A 22,028-nucleotide genomic window follows, 5' to 3' on the forward strand; every position below is an offset into this window, starting at 1 on the left:
TTTTACCCCTTGAGCACCAGAGCAATTTTCACCTTTCAGCGCTCCTTCCATTCATTCGTCTATAACTTTATCATTACTTATCACTATTAAATGAACTATATCTTGTTTTTTCCGCCACCAATTAGGCTTTCTTTAGGTGGGACATTTTGCCAAGAATTATTTTATTCTAAATATCTTTTAATGGGAAAATAGGAAAAATTCATTATTTTTCAGTTTTTGGCCATTATAGTTTTTAAATAATGCATGCTACTGTGATTAAAACCCATGAAATGTATTTGCCCATTTGTCCCGGTTATAAAACCATTTAAATTATGTCCCTATCACAATGTTTGGCGCCAATATTTTATTTGGAAATAAAGGTGCATTTTTTTTCATTTTTTGCGTCCATCCCTAATTACAAGCCCATAGTTTATAAAGTAACAGTGTTGTACCCTCCTGACATAAATATTTAACCACTTAAGCCCGAAGGGTTGAAATTTATTTACATCCGAGCAACTTTCACCTCCCATTCATTTGCCAATAACTTTATCACTACTCATCACAATGAATTGATCTATATCTTGTTTTTTCCGCCACCAATTAGGCTTTCTGTGGGTGGTACATTTTGCTAAGAGGCACTTTACTGTAAATGCATTTTAACAGGAAGAATAAGAAAAAAACTGAAAAAATGCATTATTTCTCAGTTTTCAGCCATTATAGTTTTAAAATAATACATGCCTCCATAATTAAAACTCACGTATTGTATTTGCCCATATGCCCCGGGTATTACACCATTAAAATTATGTCCCTATCACAATGTATGGCGACAATATTTTATTTGGAAATAAAGGTGCATTTTTTCCGTTTTGCATCTATCACTATTTAGAAGCCCATAATTTATTAAATCATATTGATATACTCCTTTGACATACATATTTAAAAAGTTCAGACCCTTAGGTAACTATTTATGTTTTGTTTTTTTTATTATTGTAATTTTTTTTATTTTTTAATTTAAACTTGTATGTGGGTATTTTTTGGTGTGGGAGGTAAACAGGGGTTTTTTAATTTATTTAAATATATTTATTTAATACCAAGTGTGTTTTGGGTGTAATTTGCTATTTGGCCACAAGATGGCCAGAATCAAAAAGTCCTGGGAGCGATCGATCTCACTCTCAGGCAGAAGAAAGGAGACCAGAGCTCAGAAAAGCCGCAGCATCTGAAGAGACGCTGTCGGCTTTTCTCCGGGGGGGTCCGATCAGCGAAAGGGATTTATAATCCCTTTCACTGATCGGTGGGCTAGCGGCCAGCAGCGGGGGCGCGCACGGGGGGGCCCGCGGGAGCGCACGCGACCCGCGGGAGTGCGCGCAGCCCAACTGGATGAAAATTTTCGTCCAGTTGGGCTTAAGTGGTTAAAAAGTTCAGTCCCTAAGGTAACTATTTATGTCTTTTTTTAATTGTAAATGGTTTAATTTTTTTTTAATTACAAAAAAAAAAAAATGGTGAGTGTGGGAGGTAATGAGTAAATTTTTTGTGTATAAGTAATGTATTTGTATGTGAAAAATGCTTTAGGGTGTAGTTTTACTATTTGGCCACAAGATGGCAACAGTAACTTTTTGTTTAATGCGACCTCCAAGCGTCCTTCCGGACGTTTGCAGGAAGTACTAGGAGGCTGGGAAAGGTTTTTTTTTTCACAATGATCGTGCTGCTTATCGGATAAGCAGCGGATCATTGCGGGGCTTAGATCAACGAACGGGAATGGGTTTTCCAGTTCATTGATCTCCGGGCGAGCGGCCGGCGGCGTGTTTACGAGCGGGAGTGCGCGCTAGAGCGAGCGGGAGCGCGGGCAGCGGCGGGAGTGCGGAAAGTAGGTATTTCTCCGTCCCTGGGGGTGAAAGGATGGAAAAACGGACGAAGAAATTTGTATGGGCGGGGGTAAAGTGTTTAAATGGCGACGCACACATTCATTCGTAACTCCCCAATTTTTCAGCGCGTTTTGAACGCGTGTAAAAAACTGATTCCCTGCCACATAAAATCGCAATGCGTGTAGAATTTTGATAGACTGCTAGCAGGTGGCAGAAGTTGGAGGATAATGCGCAAAAACGTGCATAGGATGTGAAAAAAATTTAAGCACGTTTCTGACACACCGCACTCGATGTGAACATACCATAGTAAAAACATTTAATTGCATTGTGATCATCAGTTGCAAGGCTCCTTTCACACTTGGAGTATTCTGTCGCATTGCACAAAAGCATCACATCCCATCGCAGAAGCAATGATAGCCCTATGGCAGTAATGTGTTATGCTTCTGCGATGGGATGTGGCGCTTTCGTGCAATGCGACAGAATACTCTAAGTATGAAAGGAGCATGCAGTGCGGTACCAGTTCAATGTGCGCGTTTACCACATAAGTGAGGCATACTGTTATTGTCCTGTATGCCTCACCGTATGGTCCGTTGCAGTGCAACTGCAGAAGAATGCCACCAAAATAGACTGTTTGATGTGTGGAAGAGTCCAATGGTCAGTAGCCAATTAACTTTTCTCCTGAGTTTTCTCCCAGGAGATGATTTTTCATCTTACCTAAGGGCTCTTTCACAGTGTGACGTTAAAGTCGCATTCTATAAAATATAATAACGCGGACTAACGCACAGCAATGCTAAGTCTGTGCGACATTTACAGTGCTCACGTTGTGTTTATGTGTAACGTGCATCATTATTAGAAAGTGCTGCATGCTGTGCGTTATACATGTTATTAGCTGCGTTAGACTGTTTGCACATGCTCAGTAATGACTTGGAGACATACTTTTCATTGCCTGTATTTTGTACTTTATATGCTGTATGCGTTGGTAATGCTGCGTTGCAACTCTTTGGGCATGTTGCGTTGTTAATTTGCGGTGCTACTTTAACGTTGCATCAAACCGCAATGTCCCACTGAGAAAGTAGCCTAAAAAATAATTTTTCAGCGCTTGCTAATTTAAAAAAAAAATGACTAAAAAGTAGGTAAAAATGTAATATCAAACTTACTTTGCGGAACGCTGCCACGCTGTGCTGGGATACTGCTATTTCCTTGTCTTAAGGTGGCCACTAACGGTCTAATTTATTGCGAAAAAACGTTAGAGCGATCAGAAATTCTAATCGGATTGGTTGTAAATAATCTCCATTGGTGGACACAATCGATTATGAACGAGTGAAAAAAATGTCGTCCGAATGAATTTTCGTTGAACCAAAATGTGGATTTTCCTGTTGGTTGTGATAGATAGGAAGCAAAGATTGGTTCGTTGATGGTGTAGTGAACGATGTATTACAATATTTCACTTCCGATCAGAATTTCTGATCGCTCGAACGATTTTTCGCTAGAAATTGGACCGTTAGTGGCCAGCTTTAGGCTACTTTCAAACTGGGCCGTTGCTTTGGGTTGGACAATATAATCACATTGCTAATGCGATATTGTAATAGTGAGTTCACATCAACACTTTAGCAGTGCAGTATTATCAGTCAGAATAACGCAAGGCATGTAGGGTGTTACCAGCCGATGTGCATGTTTACAGATGCAGTGAAGCATACTTTGTAGGCACTGTGCTTCACTGTATGCATGAGGTGATCTTTTTTTGTTCCTGCTTTGGCAACTCCCCAGTGTGAAACTAGCCTAATAAATGTAAAACAATGGGAAGCTATAAAGCTGGCAATGTAGAGCATTTAGGCAGAGCAAAAAGAATGAAGAAGGAATCTTACCCAAACATGACAAAACACTCCAAAGATAACTGGGAAGTCTTTTTGTTAATTTTATTGAAAATGTAAAATTTCATACCAGAATGGCAATTACAGGTAGAATATCCAAAGCGTAAACACAATACTTTTATTTGTACAGTACTTAACATTTTCTGAAACAAGGCTCCTAAATTAATAAGAACTGTACTGGTATATTAACCTTCAGTGCAGGAAAAAACATATTCTCTCTTAAGCCATAAGGCCACTTATAGTATGCTATCCTCATTGCCCCCCTACACCCCCTATCTCCACACTCACAGGTACCGAAGCACAGACTCTCAGGCCTCGTTCACATCCAAAAATGAAAAAGCAAACGCAAGCGTTTTTGTGCGCTTTGTTTTAGTGCCTCCTGGTGCTTCACTGCGCGCTGTGTTTTTGTTAAAAGCGCTTTTCCTGGGTGTTTTTATCATCCACTCCCTGAGGCAAGTCAGGAAGTGAACTCTTTGACGCAGAAAAGAATAAATATTGTGTATTTATTCTTAAAAACCAAATCGCTGCACAAAATGATTTTGTGAGCATTTTGCGTTTTTCCCATACCTTCCATTATTGCAAAAATGCCCTAAAAATGGTACAGGCACTGCTTAACAGACTGCAAAGCGGATGCAACACGCTGATATGAACCTTCTCATAGAGATTCATTGCACAAGCGTTTTGTGGGCGATTCTGAAAACCGCCTTTGCTTGAATAAAGGGCAAAAACGCCCTTAGTGTGAACGAGCCCTCACAGCCGGTGATGGGCACTAAATGGTGCTGTGCTGGGTATGAGTGTCCCCATGAATTTCAATGAGGAGCTCATTCCCCATCTACAGTGCAATACCATAAAGTGACAGGAGGGGGCAGTGGCAGGCTAAGCATATAAACTCTGCCTCACCTACTATGAGCAGCTCCTCCTCCGGTACCTGCAGGTGTGGAGGGGTGGGAACAACTTTAGGGGGCTGACACAGGTGTAAAGGAGAAATATGGGAGCTTAAAATAGTCAATTAGGATTAGTGGCTTTACAAGTACCATTATTAGCCTCTCAGATTGCATCAGCCAGTCCTCCACTCGCTAACCTTTCAGTTCTGCCTGGATGTCACTGGAGCTGGATCACTGGCCTTTCTGTTTGTTGGGGGCTGGATCAGCGGCCTTTCTGTTTGTTGGGGGCTGGAAATATCCCTCCAAGCTCAAATGCACCCATTGTGATAGAGCTCTGCTATCCACAATATAGAGGAAACAGCAGGTGCTATCAGCCTCCCCTCACCTGTAGCATTGGGAAGAGTCAGCAGGGGGCGGGGCCAGAACAGCAGGTGGGCAGATCTTCCCATGCAGGTCCATAAAAGGTACAAAAAACTCACAGTGTGACATTGCTGCTACACAAGCAGGCCCGGATTTACCACACAGGAGCCCATAGGCACAGATGTCCTGGCACCTTAGACTTCACCCTTTATGGACCACAATCAAACTGCACTGCAAGTGTGTTGGATGTCCCAGCTGTCACTCCTCCCTTACTTACCATACCTGTCATAGAAAGCTACAGGTTCCCTTTAGTATTAGATAGCTAGACGAGCCTCAGTATTAAGTAGCTAGGGGTGCCCAGACTAAAGGGAGATTTCATCAATGGAATGCTGAGAGTCGAGTGAGTAACCTCTCATTAACGCTCTGATCAGGACTCTGAAGAGGTAATGAGGGAGGGAGACGCCTCTCCATCATCAAGCGCCTGTAGGCTCGAGCCTACATTGCCTTATGGTAAATCCGGCCCTGTACACAAGCCTGGTAGACATGACTGCAGGAGGAGTACAGCAGCCTTTCCTAACAGACATTTGTCCCAAACTACTAGTTTAATTTATCAAAAAGCTTTATGGTAAAAACTGCAAGAGAACAAGACACCTGAAGCTACAGGCACAGCCCTCTCTCAGAGGAAATAAAACAAATATACGGGAGGAGGGGCTTTGGAGGCTTTCTAAGGAAGAACCGGCTATGTCCATTTTTCAGGAGAAAATGTTAATAATTACTGGTAAGGCAGGGTTCACACCAATTCAAATGTGCCAAAACGCATTTGCTGCACATCTAATGATCGGTGGAGAACCGCACTTTTGCTAAAATTCGCATTTCACATGCACAAAAAATGTACTTTTTGCAGCATAAATTTGCACATCGCATGTAAATTCCTATTGACTTTCATTACCTCCATTACATGTGAAAATTTGCATACGGACGCAAATATTAAATAAAAATAACACGCGCAAAAAAGTTCTCTTTTTCACAATGCTAAGTGTGATCTTAGGCTGGGCTCACACTAGAGGCTGGGATTAGTTTGCAGGAAAGGCAATGCTGTAGTTTTCAGTGATTTTTCCACTTGGTGGATTTTGTGATGCATTTTGGCAAATTTTACTCACAATTAAATAATTGATCTTTACATTTCCACTGCACATTAAATAAATGAATCATTATTTTCTTTATCTAAACAGAATAAAAACAAATCCCATCCTGACTCATTTCATCACTGATTCCCTTTTGGATTCCCACAAACAGTGTGCCAATATAAAGAGCATAAAATGTCTGGTACACACATATAAGGTATGATGTCTGGCAGGGATCGGGACCTGATCCCTCCAGCGACATTGCAGGGCTGAGGCTGTACAAACATGTCGCTAGCCTGCAGGCTAGTGGGCGAGAAGTTTGCCGACACAGCAGCCAGGATGTGACATCACACAGGAGCTGGGTGAATGAGGACAATGCTCTCGCCGCTTGCTACTCGGAAGAGATCTGCCAGGCTTGTTGCTGATGCTATATTCTCATCAGAGGAGGTTGTTACCAGCTGCCTCGGTGGAATTTCATATAGTGTGTGTACACAGCTTTGGAAGGGGGCCCTGATCAATAAATATCTGTATAACTACTTCTGGTTTCATTCTATACCAACATGTCATTGCTAATATATACACTGTGAGCCATCTCTCTTGCTTTACAGTATGGTGTTGCTTTTTTGACAGTAAATTTGCATCAGTGTGTACTGATCTGTGCTGCCCCTGATATGTACAGTGTGTACTGATCTGTGCTGCCCCTGGTATGTACAGTGTGTACTGATCTGTGCTGCCCCCAGTATGTACAGTGTGTGCTCTAATTCCGTGCTTATACTGATAGTAAACCAAGTTAGTTGATTTGAAAAATATGAAAAAAGGCTAATCACCCCTGTGCTGATCCTCTGGGGAATGTTCAGGATGAAATGAGACAACATGACGAATCTTGTACAATATATATTATTTCTACAAATCACCAGAAAATCAAACTACAAACTATGGATTGCACTAAATATTAAAGCACACCTGAAATGAGGAAAATATGGAGGCTGACGTATTTATTTCCTGTTTAAACAATGCTCATTGCCTGGCTGTCCTACTGATCATCTGCCTCTAATAATTTTGGACAAAGACCCTGAACAAGCATATGCAGATCAACTTCTCTGCCTGGATCAGCTGCATGTTTGTTTCAGGTGTGTGATTCAGACACCACTGCAGCCAAAGACATCAGCAGGACTTCCAGTAACTGGTATTTTTTAAAATGAAATAAATAGCCTCCGTATTCCTTTCACTTCAGGCGTCCTTTAAAACTGAAAAGAAAACCTTAATAAATTTATAATGTAAAAGTAATTCTTAAAATATGCAGCGCAAGACATAATATAGCAATACGTGCTGATTGTGTGTATATAAATGCTAAACCTGCAGAAACCTGTCATCACTCCATGACATATGGCTGGATGGAGCGTCCATTACTGGTGGGAGGAGCCATATGGGGAGGGGGGATGGTCAGAGAGATGCAAATCATTCAGTGCTAATTGAATATTATGCTAATTTTATGTGAAGTTATGCATTTTGAAAATGGGCCAATCACTCCCAGCAGCTGCTGAACTCAACTGATTCCTTTTCAAGCTAAAATATAGAAATCTGCATTACAGAATCACCCAGTCCCTGGTTGTTTCTATATGGGGGATGTTATATAGACTATGCTGGAACTTTATGACTTATTTCTGAGGGAATCTCTTTTTCACACAGACTTATCCAGCTCAAAATATGACATAACAAACGGATGACAGAATATGACAGGTTCCCTTTAATTTCCCAAAGCAATATTCAAAGCAGAGAAAAGGTTAGCGGAATAGACGGAATTTCCAGTTATCTTCTCTGTGGTCTCCTCAAGTAACCAGCACCGCTGGTAGCTCAGCCTGGTTGGTGGAGGAGTTCGTATCGGAGTTAGTATCCGAAGCTGGGAGAGGAAAAAAGAATGATTAATCTGCAGAACATGATTATTGATAACTGTGCTGATTATTATCCCCCAGGTTAGCTGGTCAGATGTACCCCCAGTATTAGATTATGTAACAAGACAGATTGCCCTCACACACAAACAGATTGGATTGGGTTTACCACTAGAAGTTGCTCAGGCTCGAGTGGTTGTGTCACACACGTTAAAGTGACCCTAAGATGGAAGGATACAAGAAATATATATACAGTGGCTTGCAAAAGTATTCGGCCCCCTTGAAGTTTTCCACATTTTGTCACATTACTGCCACAAACATGAATCAATTTTATTGGAATTTCACATGAAAGACCATGGCGAATACATTAAGTGCCCACTGGGCCCCCTCTGCTCCAGGGCCCTATAGCCATAGCAGCTGCTGTGGATGATATGGCTATTGCTACACGCCTGCATAGTGGTAACTTTTAAACTGTTACTCTAAATACTCCTCTGCAGCTGTCCTTGGTAGGTTTCGGAGCTCCATATCAATAGAGTGCTTGGGGCCCATGTAAAACTCGCACTGGGGCCCCAAGCTCCTAAGTTATGCCACTGGTAAAACTACATACACAGTACAGTGCCTTGCAAAAGTATTGGGGAAGTGAATTTAGAAAAAAAAATACATATAGAACTGAATTTTAAACAATAATAAACTGAAAATTGTCATGTGTATACTGTGGCTTGCAAAAGTATTCGGCCCCCTTGAAGTTTTCCACATTTTGTCACATTACTGCCACAAACATGAATCAATTTTATTGGAATTCCCAGTGAAAGACCAATACAAAGTGGTGTACACATGAGAAGTGGAACGAAAATCATACATCATTCCAAACATTTTTTACAAATCAATAACTGCAAAGTGGGGTGTGCGTAATTATTCAGCCCCCCTGAGTCAATACTTTGTAGAACCACCTTTTACTGCAATTACAGCTGCCAGTCTTTTAGACTATGTCTCTACTAGCTTTGCACATCTAGAGACTGAAATATTTGCCCATTCTTCTTTGCAAAAGAGTCCCAGCTCAGTCAGATTAGATGGACAGCGTTTATGAACAGCAGTTTTCAGATCTTGCCACAGATTCTCGATTGGATTTAGATCTGGGCTTTGACTGGGCCATTTTAACACATGGATATGTTTTGTTGTAAACCATTCCATTGTTGCCCTGGCTTTATATTTAGGTTCATTGTCTTGCTGGAAGGTGAACCTCCACCCCAGTCTCAAGTCTTTTGCAGACTCCAAGAGGTTTTCTTCCAAGATTGCCCTGTATTTGGCTCCATCCATCTTCCCATCAACTCTGACCAGCTTCCCTGTCCCTGCTGAAGAGAAGCACCCCCAGAGCATGATGCTGCCACCACATTTGACAGTGGGGATGGTGTGTTCAGAGTGATGTGCAGTGTTATTTTTCCGCCTACACATAGTGTTTTGCATGTTGGCCAAAATGTTCTATTTTGGTCTCATCTCACCAGAGAGCCTTCTTCCACATGTTTGCTGTGTCCCCCACATGGCTTGTGGCAAACTGCATACGGGACTTCTTATGCTTTTCTGTTAACAATGGCTTTCTTCTTGCTTCTCTTCCATAAAGGCCAACTTTGTGCAGTGCATGACTAATAGTTGTCCTATGGACAGATTCCCCCACCTGAGCTGTAGATCTCTGCAGCTTGTCCAGAGTCACCATGGGCCTATTGACTGCATTTCTAATCAGCGCTCTCCTTGTTTGGCCTGTGAGTTTAGGTGGACGGCATTGTCTTGGTAGGTTTACAGTTGTGCCATACTCCTTCCATTTCGGAATGATCGCTTGAACAGTGCTCCGTGGGATGTTCAAGGCTTTGGAAATCTTTTTGTAGCCTAAGCCTGCTTTACATTTCTCAATAACCTTATCCCTGACCTCTCTGGTGTGTTCTTTGGACTTCATGGTGTTGTTGCTCCCAATATTCTCTTAGACCACCTCTGAGGTCGTCACAGAGCAGCTGTATTTGTACTGACATTAGATTACACACAGGTGCACTCTATTTAGTCATTAGCACTCATCAGGCAATGTCTATGGGCAACTGACTGCACTTAGACCAAAGGGGGCTGAATAATTACGCACTCCCCACTTTGCAGTTATTTATTTGTAAAAAATGTTTGGAATCATGTATGATTTTCATTCCACTTCTCACGTGTACACCACTTTGTATTGGTCTCTCATGTGAAATTCCAATAAAATTGATTCATGTTTGTGGCAGTAATGTGACAAAATGTGGAAAACTTCAAGGGGGCTGAATACTTTTGCAAGCCACTGTATACCTGGGGCTTCCTCCAGCCCCCTTCAGCCAATCAGATGCACAGGACAGGTAGCCCTGGCAACCACTGCGCAGCAATAATGTTGCGGAGGGGATTGCAGGGATTGAATGGAGGTGAGGTACCCGGAAGTGCAGCTGTGCGCTCCAGCGTGAACCGCAATCTGGAAGGCAGACGTGACGCCACATGCCATCCTTTGTAGGATGGGTTGAAAGCTTTAAAAGGATACCAAGTAGGTATTAAAAAGCAGAAATGGTACTTACATGAGGCTTCTTCTAGGCCACCATAGACTGGGACGTCCCCCAGCGTCCTCCTGGCTCCTCTCCCCGTCCCACAGGCAGCTCCGTTAATTGGCGACTTCCGCCTGAAGTCGCCAGTACGAGTCATCGCCGTTCATGTTACGCATCGTCACACCTGCCGGCGTGAGAGTCCTGTACATGCGCGGTTCTCTAACTCTGAACCGAGCATGCACAGGACTCACACTTGCCGGCATGATGACGCGCAATGTGCGTGGTGGGGACTCGTACTGGTGACTTCAGGCTGAAGTTGCCAATTAGCAGAGCTGCCAGCAGGACCAGGAGAGGAGCCAGGAGGATGCTGGGGGACCTCACAGCCTATGGTGGGCTGGAGGAAGCCCCAGGTAAGTACCATTTCTGCTTTTTTAATACCTGCTCGGTATCCCTTTAAAATATGTGCCCTCATAATGGCAGCAAGCAATACACTGTCATGGAACAGAGTGTGCATCCATGAGGAAGCGTGACAGCACAAAACAATTATTAATGACCACTCTTCATCTCTGTGTGATGCTGCAGAAGGACTGGGGATGTGTACAATACTGTCCAGTTTATGTCTCTGAATCTGAACTTTTACAAAAATAAAAGGCGGAAAGATGATTGGCAGCCCCCTTCCCCAGGTTAGATATACAGATGTACCCTCAGAATAAACTACTTTAGCCTTTTAGATGTAGCTCCTATGTCCAAAAAGGCTGCCCCTGGAGGAGCTAAGCCTATGAAAAATAAAAACGCCGCCGCACTCATTCTCGCCACTGCCCATTAGCCTGTAGATCAATGGATGGGAACTCAGTTCCCTTTCACTGATCTAGGTCCGGTCGGTCTAGGTCATCAGGGAGGTCCAGTCTGTGCGAGGTTGTGGGCGAGCGCCAGACTCACGTGCGCGCGGATCGCCACCGCATTTATTCGGTCAGAAGACGTGTCGGCTGACCTTGTGGTCAGCTGACACTTGCCTGCTCTCTGATTGGCTGGGCTTCTGGGCGGCGCTGTTCGCTTGGTCCACAGTATTTTAGGACCTGCTTGTCATTTGATCTTTGTCTGTTGTTGCGAATACTTCACAGTGATAGCTCTCAGACCTTAGTCAGATCCTGGTGTGTTTGATCCGGCAGGACCCCCGGGAATTTACACATAGCTTAGGATTATTATTATTTAGATTGTATTGATATTTCTGTGTATGACTTCTTGCTTGAACCTTTGATTACTCTTTCTGCCTCCTGATTCTGTACCTTGCCAATCTGATCTGTTGCCGACCCTCTGCCTGATTACCGACCTTGAACTCTGCCTTACGATTCTGTACTTCTGCCTATCTGATCTGCTGCCGACCTTTGCCTGTATACCGACTTTCGATTTGCCTGACGATTCTGTACCGCTACTGACCGACCCGTTGCCGACCTAGCTTGTACGACCACTCTCTGTATAGTGATAGCCCCAGCCACTTAGGGCTATCACTTTAGGAGTACTCCTGATAACTGTGCACCAATACACCTGTGATCACACTCTGAATAAAATACTGACTACTGTTCTGATAGAGCACGTTCTGATCATCAGATACGCCACTGATCATTACACACACTTACATTTTAATTTAACTCCTTCTCCTTCCCTCCCACACTCTCTCATTGTACCCAAATAAAAATGTTGCGCACCTTTTTAAAACTGAGAAATAATGAATTTTTTCCATTTTGTTTCTTAATATGCCTATTAAAATGCATTTAGAATAAAATAATTCCACCCAAAGAAAGCCTAATTGGTGGCAAGACAAGATATAGATTATTTCGTTCTGATAAGTAGTGATAAAGTAATTGGCGAATGAATGGAAGGTGAAAAAACACTGAAGGCTGAAGTGGTTAAGCAGCAATCCTCCTCAAGCATAGGTAGCCAGATGTGCTCCAGAATTAGGTAGGTTCATTCCCCAGGTATAGGTAGCCAGCTGTGCCCCCAGTATAAGGTAGGTTCCCTACCAAATATAGGTATGCAGCTGTGCCACCAGTATTAGACAGCCCTCCTTCCCAGGTTAGCCAGATGTTTCCCCAGTATTAGGTAGGTTACGTTTGTTTAGGTAAGTTGGCCAGATGAACCCCTAGAATTAGGCAGCCCACCTCACAAAAATGTGCGTAACTGCGAAATTTCAGATCCTCATTACGGCTACAAGCAAACTTAATTATGAATTTGCTTGAAATTTTACATAATGTTTTCATTTTTTAATTGCAAATTTTTATGCAAAATTATGATTATGCAAAATGAAGGTTCAGCACTAATAAAAACATACAGAACAGCACAAAATACTGTATACTGAAAGGGAACTTACTGCTGGTGGTCTTGTAGCCGGCTTTCTTTTCTGAAATACAAGAGATAGAATTAGAATCAGAGAAAGAACAAAATAAGCATCTAAAAGCAAAGTAGATCTAACGGGGCCCATACACTAATAGATGTCCCCCGATGTGGCCAAAAGATTTATCTCCTATTAGATCAGAATATGATCAGTGAGAGATCAAATCCTTCCACACGATAGAAATTGATGGAATGATAACCTCAATTGATATTTTCAGTCTACTGCAAAGTTGACAAATAAGAGAGTGTGAGAGCGCCTATAATCTGTCACACAATTCTTGTCAGATATGTTTGCCTGCTTGTTACATGCGCTTTTGAAGTTTTAGTAATATTGTTTTTGTTTAGTTTTTTTGTGATGGGTAATATACCAATTGGATTTATCCAATAATTAACATAGGATGCGTTGACATGCTCGTTTGTTGTAGAAACTGGTCCGCTGCCGTGTGTAGTGTGATCCCAGCCTTACCTTGGGACAGATATATCAGCTATGGATCCTGGCAGTGGCATAGCAATGTTACGGCCAGAACCCAAAAGTCTGCCCACTTCGGGTTCTGGCCAGTCAAAATGCGAAGTGGCCGTGTCCCTGCGGCCAATGTTAGAAATTAATTAGTTGTCCGTCTCCCATGAATGAATCCCGGCCGCATAAAATGAATTAATTCCCCAGCGGGAAATGTAACAGATGAAGCCGCCTCTTCAGCTCTGCCTCCTCTCCTCCCCCTGCCCCTCTCCCATGCAGCTGCGGCAGCCGGGGGACATGCGTGTCCCCCAAGTCATTCCTAGCAGCAGGGAAGCAGAGCGGTAAGGCTGCAGACATTGCTTCTGCCAGCACTCGCTCTGCTGAGGAACGAATGGCAGGATTCCCTGCTGCTACGAATGACTCTCGGGACATGTATGTCCCCCGGCTGCCGCAGCTGCATAGGAGAGGGTCAGGGGGAGGAGAGGAGGCAGAGCTGAAGAGGCGGCTTCATCTGTTACATTGCCGCTGGGGAATTCATTCATTTTATCCGCCGGGATTCTTTCATGTGAGACGGCAAACCAATTAATTTCTATTATTGGCCGCAGGTGCATGGCCACTTTGCGCTTTGACCGGCCAGATCCCGAAATGGCCAGACTTTGGGTTCTGACCGTAACAGCAATAAGAGATGCATTATTAGCTCTCTATTGGTCCTGTGCTGGTAATAATCACTTCTATAGATACTTTGAATAGCAGTAATCAGTAACAAACTGTTCCCCAACCCCTTCTTACACCTCTGATACTGTAGTTGCCATTGGCAGGTTCTGGTGCGCCGTATCAATTGTTATGTATAGAGTTCTTGGAGGGGGGGCCCAATGTAAAACTTGCACTAGGGCCCATAGCGTCTTAGCTACGCCACTGGATAATGGTTACCAGCTGCACATCAGTGAGAGGATGGAGGGATGATGGGTTTAGTCATATTAGTGATGTATTAAGTTCTTAATTTGTGTGGCTTTCTTATGTATAATCAGAGATATAATAATCTTTCCAATGCTATAGCTTGTCTCCCAGCTGGGGACGGATCATCTGTGTCTCTCAAATGGAGATGCATTGTCCTGTTCATCTAAATACTGTACAATTTCCCACCTAACTGATGGTATATTAATCTCATCACATCTATTGCTTAATATCAATACATTGTTTATCATCTGTATGCTGCTTATTGGGAAATACAGTTTGTAATTGTGATTATTGGCTACTGACTACTTCAGCGTAATTTCTGCTAACAATCTAGCTTAAATAAACCCACATACAGATGCATTATGGGCTGTACAGAAGATAATATTACTGGCAGGCCCACTTCTGACATCACACTTCATCCCTGAGTGTAACACATGCAGTGTTCTTGTAATAACAGACTATCAGTCCCAGCACATGTCCAACAAGTACAGTACAGTCTTTTCACCAAACCTGGCACCCAGGGCGGAGTCACTGCTGTCAGACACAAATGTCGCAGTCTGCACTGGCATTGGTTAATAATACCAGCTCTACCAACAGAGAACAAAAAGTACCTTTAAATCAGATGTTTGGGTCCCCAGTGGTAGTGATGAGCATCAAATGTCCTGTGGCCACAATCTGTATCTAGCTGCCTGCTGGTGCACTCGTGTCTCCCCTCCATCAGCTGGTCAGATACAAGCCGGTGCTGCCTCAGAGTTGCCTTCTTTCACATGCTCAGTGGCACATTTCAGGGTGGCGTAGATTACTATTCCCCATCTAGGCCGCCATGGACTCTGGGGTAAGGACAGAACAGGAGCCACTGTGCATGCGGGGTAGCACAGACTCTAGAGAAGCACAATTGGACACAGCACTGGCATCAATGAGAGAAGCAACGAAATAGTGCAGGTTGCACCACACGATTGTACCTGCACACAGGCAAATTGCACTTACTTTATAACTACTTGATTATTAGCACATCAAAGGTTCAGTGTAACAAATTCTAACCCAGGGTTACCCCTGACTGATGCTACGTACACACATGCGACAACGATCGTTCGTTAAGAACGACGAACGAACTTTTAATTGATGAAAGAACGACCTAAGTAAAGGTAGTTTTAAAATGTGTGTAACGATCTGATCGTTAGAACGAACGTTACATCACAGAAAGCAACTATTGCGCCTGCGCATAAAAATGAGAAGTTCCATGGAGAAATAGTGAAATGCGCATGTCAAGCCTAGTACGAACGATCGTTTCCAACGATGTACTACTTTTGCAAACGATCGTCGGTGGTAAAAATCCGCCAAGACAGAACTTTGTTTTGTAGCGATTTGCCTCGTTCGTCGTTTGCCTTAATAGTCGTTGGTTCGTTTTTTGTAACGATCGTCGTTGGTAAAGATCGGGGAACGATCGTTACAAACGACTATAGTCGCATGTGTGTACGCACCTTAAGGCAGGAGCCGAAGCCCTGGGTCAGGATTTGTTACAATTACCGTAAACTTTTCTTATGCTAATAAACAAGTTGTTTTGAAGTAAGTATTTGTCTGTGTAGAGGTTCCATCGTGTGGAACAGTCTGCACTATTTTGTTGTCTCTCTCAATCCGTAACACATGAATGCACCAGCGGACAAAGAGATGCGGATTGTGGCCAAAGGTATACCGGTAACTACCACTCTGACCAAGGACCCAAACAACTGATTTTGAGGTACTTTTGGCCAATGTTCTCCATTGTGAGATTTATTTATTTATTGTATTTGTAAGCGACAACATATTACGCAGCACTGGACATTAGTTAAGGTTACAGACAATATTTAAGGGTGAAATCCTACCTAATAAAACCCGTGTCTCTGCGTCCCATGTCTGTGTGTGTCTCTGCGTTTGTACTACTGCGCATCTGCCGCAGGGACAGCCTTGGACAGGAGCAGGACAGCCAGGGGAATGGGGGGGCGTGTGCACTAGTGCGTCGAGCGAGCGTGTGCATGCGTTGAGCGGGCGTGTGCATGCGTTGAGCGGGCGTGCACGCGCAAGCGCTGACAGGTGGCGGCGATGACGGACCTAGAGCCAGTTATTAAACGGCTAAGGTCCCTAGTACAGCAATAAGACAATACAGGAATACAAGAAAAACCAGATCACACAGCACAGTATGAGTACAAGGTAATGCTTAGTCAGTCACTGGATGGGAGCATGGAGATTAGGCAAGGCGAATTCACTCAGATCCATAGGATGGGTGTACGGTGATGGAGGTGCGTGAACAGGTAGGAGACACAAGGAGGAGGACCCTGCCAAAGGCTTACAATCTAGAGGGAGAGGTGGGGACACGAATGGAAGGGGACCGGAGTTCAGCTACGGGTTTAGAGCACTAGTGAGGGATGGGGGGTAAAAAGGTGAGTTTTGAGGGCCTTCTTGAAGATGTTGAAGGAGGGGTAAACCCTAATGGGGGGAGGTAGGGAGTCCCATAGTGTTGGAGCAGCTCTTGAGAAGTCCTGGAGGCATGTATGGGATTGGGTAAGGCGGGGGGCAGCAGGCAAAGTTTATTGGAGGAGTAGAGTGAGCGGTTAGGTGGTACCTCTGGGTAAGATTTGAAATGCAGGTTGGGCAGGCTTTGTGGACAGATTTGTAGGCCAGACACAGTATCTTGAATCCAGTGGAGGAAGACAGTGGAGGGATTCACAGAGGGGAGTCGCTGTGGTGGAGCGATGGAAGGAGTGGATAATTCTGGCTGCCGCAATCATGACGGACTGCAGAGGGGCAATTCGGGTCATAGGGAAACCAGACAGAAGGGCGTTGCAGTAATTAAGGCGGGAAATTATAAGGGCATGGATGAGGAGTTTGGTGGTGAGAGAGGTCAGGAAAGGGCAGATCTTGCGGATGTTATAGAGGTGGAAGTTGCAGGACTTTGTGAGGTTTTGGATGTGGGGGGTGAAGGAGAGTGCAGAGTCTAGGGTGACACCCAGACAGCGGGCTTGAGAGGTAGGGCAAATTATAGTGTGATTAGCAGTGACATTCACATCTGGGAGGGTCAGGAATGGCCAGGGTGGAAAGATCGTAAATTCTGTTTTGTCCAGGTTTAGATTCAGGAACCTAGCGGACATCCGCTAGGAAGGATGAGACCTTGTCCATGGTAGTGGTGGATAGGTCAGGGGTGTGGAGGTAGATCTGGGTGTCATCTGCATACAGATGATGGTTAAAACCCATGGAGGAGATAACCTTTCCAATGGAGGATGTGTATAGGGAGAATAGTAGGGAGCCAAGGACATAGCCTTGGGGGACTCCTACCGATAGGTGGTTGGGGGTGGATGAGGACTCATTAAAGGAGGTCGTGAAGGTGCAGTTGGAGAGGTAGGATGAGGGCCAGCTCAGGGCGAGGTCATGAATGCCCATGACCTGGAGGGACTGGAGAAGTAGGGGATGGTCCACTGTGTCAAAAGCTGCTGAAAGGTCAAGGAGGAGAATGGAGTAATTGCCTTCAGCTTTAGCTAAGGCAAGGTCATTGACCACATTGGTGAGAGCTGTTTCGGTTGAGTGGGCGGGCTGAAATCCAGATTGCAGTGGGTCTAGCAGGGAGTTGGCATTGAAGTACTGGTTCAGGCATTTGTGAACCAGACGCTCAAGGAGTTTTGAGGCAAAGGGGAGGAGGGAGATAGGGCAGTAGTTGGAGGATAATGAGAGGTCAAGGGAGCAGGAGTAGTACAGTGGCCTGCTTGAAGTCTGAGGGGAAAGTGCCTGTGGATAGGCTGAGGTTAAAGAGGGCAGTGAGGACTGGGGACAAATCCGGAAAGTGAGGATGGAGTAAGTCAGAAGGGACAGGGTCAAGGGGGGGGGGGGGGGGGGGGAAGTAGTGGTATGGGAAGTCTGCATTAGGTGATTGACTTCCTCAATGGTAGTAGGACTGAAGGAGGTGAGGGAAGGATAGGAAGGAGGAGGAGCTGGATTGGAGGGAGTGGGAGGTGAGGATTGAAGGCTGGATATTTCCTGAGGAATTGAGACGATTTTGGTGGGGCTAAGTGGGTGGCTAAATCCGTGACAGAGAGGGAGGAAACGGACGGTGGGTTTAAGCAGGGAGTTGAAAGTGGCAAAGAGACGCCGGAGGGTTGGAAGCTTGAGCTCCGATGAGCTTGGTGAAGTATTCCTGCTTTGCATCAGCAAGGGAAGTGTGGAAATGTAGCAGGTTAGCCTTGTACTGTAGGAAATCCTGATTAAGTTGAGTTTTCCTCCATTTTTGTTCAGTGGCACGTGTTACCCTCTGGAGGTTGTGAGTATGGGTGGTGCGCCAGGGCAGGTGGTTTAGGGGGCGGTTGCGGCAAAATATTGGGGAGCAGTTTCCTCTAGGGCTGAGGGTTTGACAATACTGAGCTGCAGCAAGATTAGGACAAGTTTGGATGGGGAGAGAGGAGGAGAGGGCATGGAGGGGGTCAGCTAGGACACTAGGGTTGAGCTGACATACATTTCACTGCCATCGACCAGGTGGTTGGGCGGGTGGTTGGGTGGTGCCCTCTGTGAGGAGGTTGAAGGTGAGAAGGTGATGTCTGAGGGAGGGAAGGGTGCGATGTCAAAGTCTGTAATGGTGGTGGATTTATTGAGTATCAGCTCAAGAGTGTGACCTGCAGTGTGGGTCGGGTGTTGGTATGTTGTATAGGCCAAAGGAGTTGGCCATAGTGAGTAGCCAAGTCAAGATGGAGTTGTTGGGTTCATCGATGGGAATGTTGAAATCCCCAAGGATGATGGTGGGGAGGTCAGATGAGAGGATGTGTGGGAGCCAGGAGGCAAGGTTGTCGAGAAAGTAAGGAATGGAGCTTGACAGAGGGTAATATAAGACCGCAACAATGGCTGGGAGGGGATGGTAGAGGCGGATGGTGTGGGCCTAGAATGATGTAAATTGTAGGGGTGGAGATCTGGAATTATTCACCAGTGCCAGGACAGGCTGTGACATTTGTATTTGCATCGGGACATTTCCATGAATATTTTTACTCTCATCACGGTTTGTGGATTGTCCTGTTATTTCTCCGGCAGCACCATCTGCGATGGCTTTTGTGCTTTAAATCTTATAGTGCTGTCAGACAACTCCTCCTTGTGTCTTCTCTTGCTTCCAGTGTAAATAGTGATACATCTAAACATAAATAACCTTAACCTCCCTGGCGGTCAATTAAATCCGCCAAGGAGGCAGCACAGCCTCCGGCGATCAGGCCCATCAGGAAATCCCGTTCTGAATCAGGAAATCCCGTTCAGAGGGAGTCCCAAACCACCCCTCAGCACTGCCTGGCACTGATTGCCCAGGCAGCACACGGGGTCTCGGGGGGGGGCACCCTCTAACGCGGCGAATCGGCGCGGAGCGGCGGCGATCGTAGGTAACACACAGCTAGAAAAGTGCTAGCTGCGTGTATAAAAAAAAAATTATGCAAATCGGCCCAGCGGGGCCTGAGCAATCCTCCACGGCGGCTTACCGCTAAGGAGGTTAATATGGTGTAACAAGGTTAGGCATATGCCACCTCTGTGCACAGCAAGGACAAGACTTGGGGTGGCCAGGTAAACACAATGGGACTGCCCCCCGCTATGTCCCATACTCACCCAAGTTACTGTACATATGTGGAGGGCTGGCATGCCTACATCAGATCTAGAGGGGACACGAAGTGTCTCAAATAGTGTAATACAGTTTATGCAGCAAGGACAATGGTGTTGCATGTGAGCCCCGGTACTGGTGAATGCAAAGGACAGGAATTCTGGTTTGGTTATCAGTGGCTTTCAAAGTTTTATTAACTTGACAGTCAACTTTATTAAATTCTGGAGAAATGTTTTTGGTCACTAATGTTCTCCAGGGATCTCCAGCCCAGGAGAAGCCCAGCAAATTGTTCCCCATGACAGAGTAAAATCAGGAGATAGAAACAGCTCTGATAACAGACAGTCCTCTTGGTGTGACACTTACTCTTGTACAGGAAGACTCCACCGATAACTGCAACAACAACAACCAGAATGCAGATGCCAGCAACAATCCATCCTATTGGGAGGCCATTGTCGGGTTCTGAGAGAGAAACACAGAGGAAACATAAGATGGTGAGAATCTCGTCTGTGAAAAATGTACTATTAGTTTTCATAAAGCAACATATATTATAAATGCATCATTACTCTGCAGATCTGGGACTCTTCCATTCACTCTCACTCCTTGTTGTGCAAAGTTCAGTGGTGTAGCAGTAGGCGATATAAAGGTTGTGATTAGGGCTGCTCAAGTCCGATCCAGGAGATACCCGGATAGTTGCTATCCGGATATCTCCCAGTAAACTTGTGCGGGGTGGGCAGGGGGGTCAATCTTACCTGTTTGACGTCTTCTTAGATCCGTCCCTGGTGCCTCTCACGATGCAGTCCACGCGCATCACGTGTCTACAAACACTTCCTCCTTCAACCCGGAAGGAGGAAGTGTTTGTAGTCACGTGACTGCCGCTTGGAGGCGGTGGGAGGCGCCAGGGATGGACCTAAGAAGACGTCAGACAGGTAAGATTGACCCCCCCCCCCCCCCCCCCTGCCCAGCCCGCACAGGTTTACTGGTAAAAATCTGGATAGCAACTATCCGGGTATCTCATGGATCGGATTTGAGCAGCCCTAGTTGTGACCACATCGGGGCCCCTGGACCAGAGGGGCCTACTAGGAATCCTCCTTCATCCATCTTATTACCTTTGCTTTGGTGCTATGCTGGTAATGAACACCGCTATATGTGTATAGTGGCAGGGGCGTAACTAGAGATCATGGGGCCCCATAGCAAAACTTTCATGGGGCCCTCAGATGTAGGCACTCTTGAGCAACGCCACCTGCCCCTACCCTATTGATATGAGTTAATTGGGCAATTACATTCTCATGCAATCAACACTCCACATAGTTCATGGGTACTGACACAAAGTCAGAGGGTGGAGACACAGCAAACATGTGGAAGAAGGTGCTCTGGTCAGATGAGACCAAAACTTAACTTTTTGGCCAAAATGCAAAACGTTATGTGTGGTGGAAAACTAACACACTGCACATCACTCAGAATGCACCATCTCCACTGTCAAATATGGTGGTGGCAGCATCATGCTCTGGGGGTGCTTCTCTTCAGCAGGGACAGGGAAGCTGGTCAGAGTTGATGGGAAGATGGATGGAGCCAAATACAATCTTGGAAGATAACCTGTTGGAGTCTGCAAAAGACTTGAGACTGGGGCGGAGGTTCACCTTCCAGCAGGACAATGACCCTAAACATAAAGCCAGGGCAACAATGGAATGGTTTAAAACAAAACATATCTATGTGTTAGAATGCCCCAGTCAAAGTCCAGATCTAAATCCAATCGAGAATCTGTGGCAAGATCTGAAAACTGCTGTTCACAAACGCTGTCCATCTAATCTGACTGAGCTGGGGCTCTTTTGCAAAGAAGAATGGGCAAATATTTCAGTCTCTAGATGTGCAAAGCTGGTAGAGACTAAAGCCTAAAAGACTGGCAGCTGTAATTGCAGCAAAAGGTGGTTCTACAAAGTATTGACTCAGGGGGGCTGAATAATTACGCACACCCCACTTTGCAGTTATTGATTTGTAAAAAATGTTTGGAATGATGTATGATTTTCGTTCCACTTCTTATGTGTACACCACTTTGTGTTGGTCTTTCACGTGGAATTCCAATAAAATTGATTCATGTTTGTGGCAGTAATGTGACAAAAT

At 44.9% G+C, this 22,028-nt stretch overlaps 1 protein-coding gene across 2 annotated transcripts in view; it reads right to left on the minus strand.

Annotated features, from left to right (window-relative positions):
* Positions 1-3,743: 3,743 nt before the first annotated feature.
* LOC137528740 (class I histocompatibility antigen, F10 alpha chain-like) overlaps positions 3,744-22,028 on the minus strand; it is a 233,156-nt gene continuing 214,871 nt past the window's right edge. For both annotated transcript variants that reach the window (XM_068250263.1, XM_068250264.1), the window contains exons 5-7: positions 20,274-20,369; positions 12,884-12,913; positions 3,744-7,980 (exon numbers count right to left, since the gene is read on the minus strand). In XM_068250263.1, coding sequence (XP_068106364.1) covers positions 7,910-7,980; positions 12,884-12,913; positions 20,274-20,369 — 197 coding nt within the window. In that variant the 3' untranslated portion in view covers positions 3,744-7,909. The remainder of the gene's footprint in view (positions 7,981-12,883; positions 12,914-20,273; positions 20,370-22,028) is intronic.

Source organism: Hyperolius riggenbachi, chromosome 8 (assembly GCF_040937935.1).
Source record: "Hyperolius riggenbachi isolate aHypRig1 chromosome 8, aHypRig1.pri, whole genome shotgun sequence".
Lineage (NCBI taxonomy): Eukaryota > Metazoa > Chordata > Amphibia > Anura > Hyperoliidae > Hyperolius > Hyperolius riggenbachi.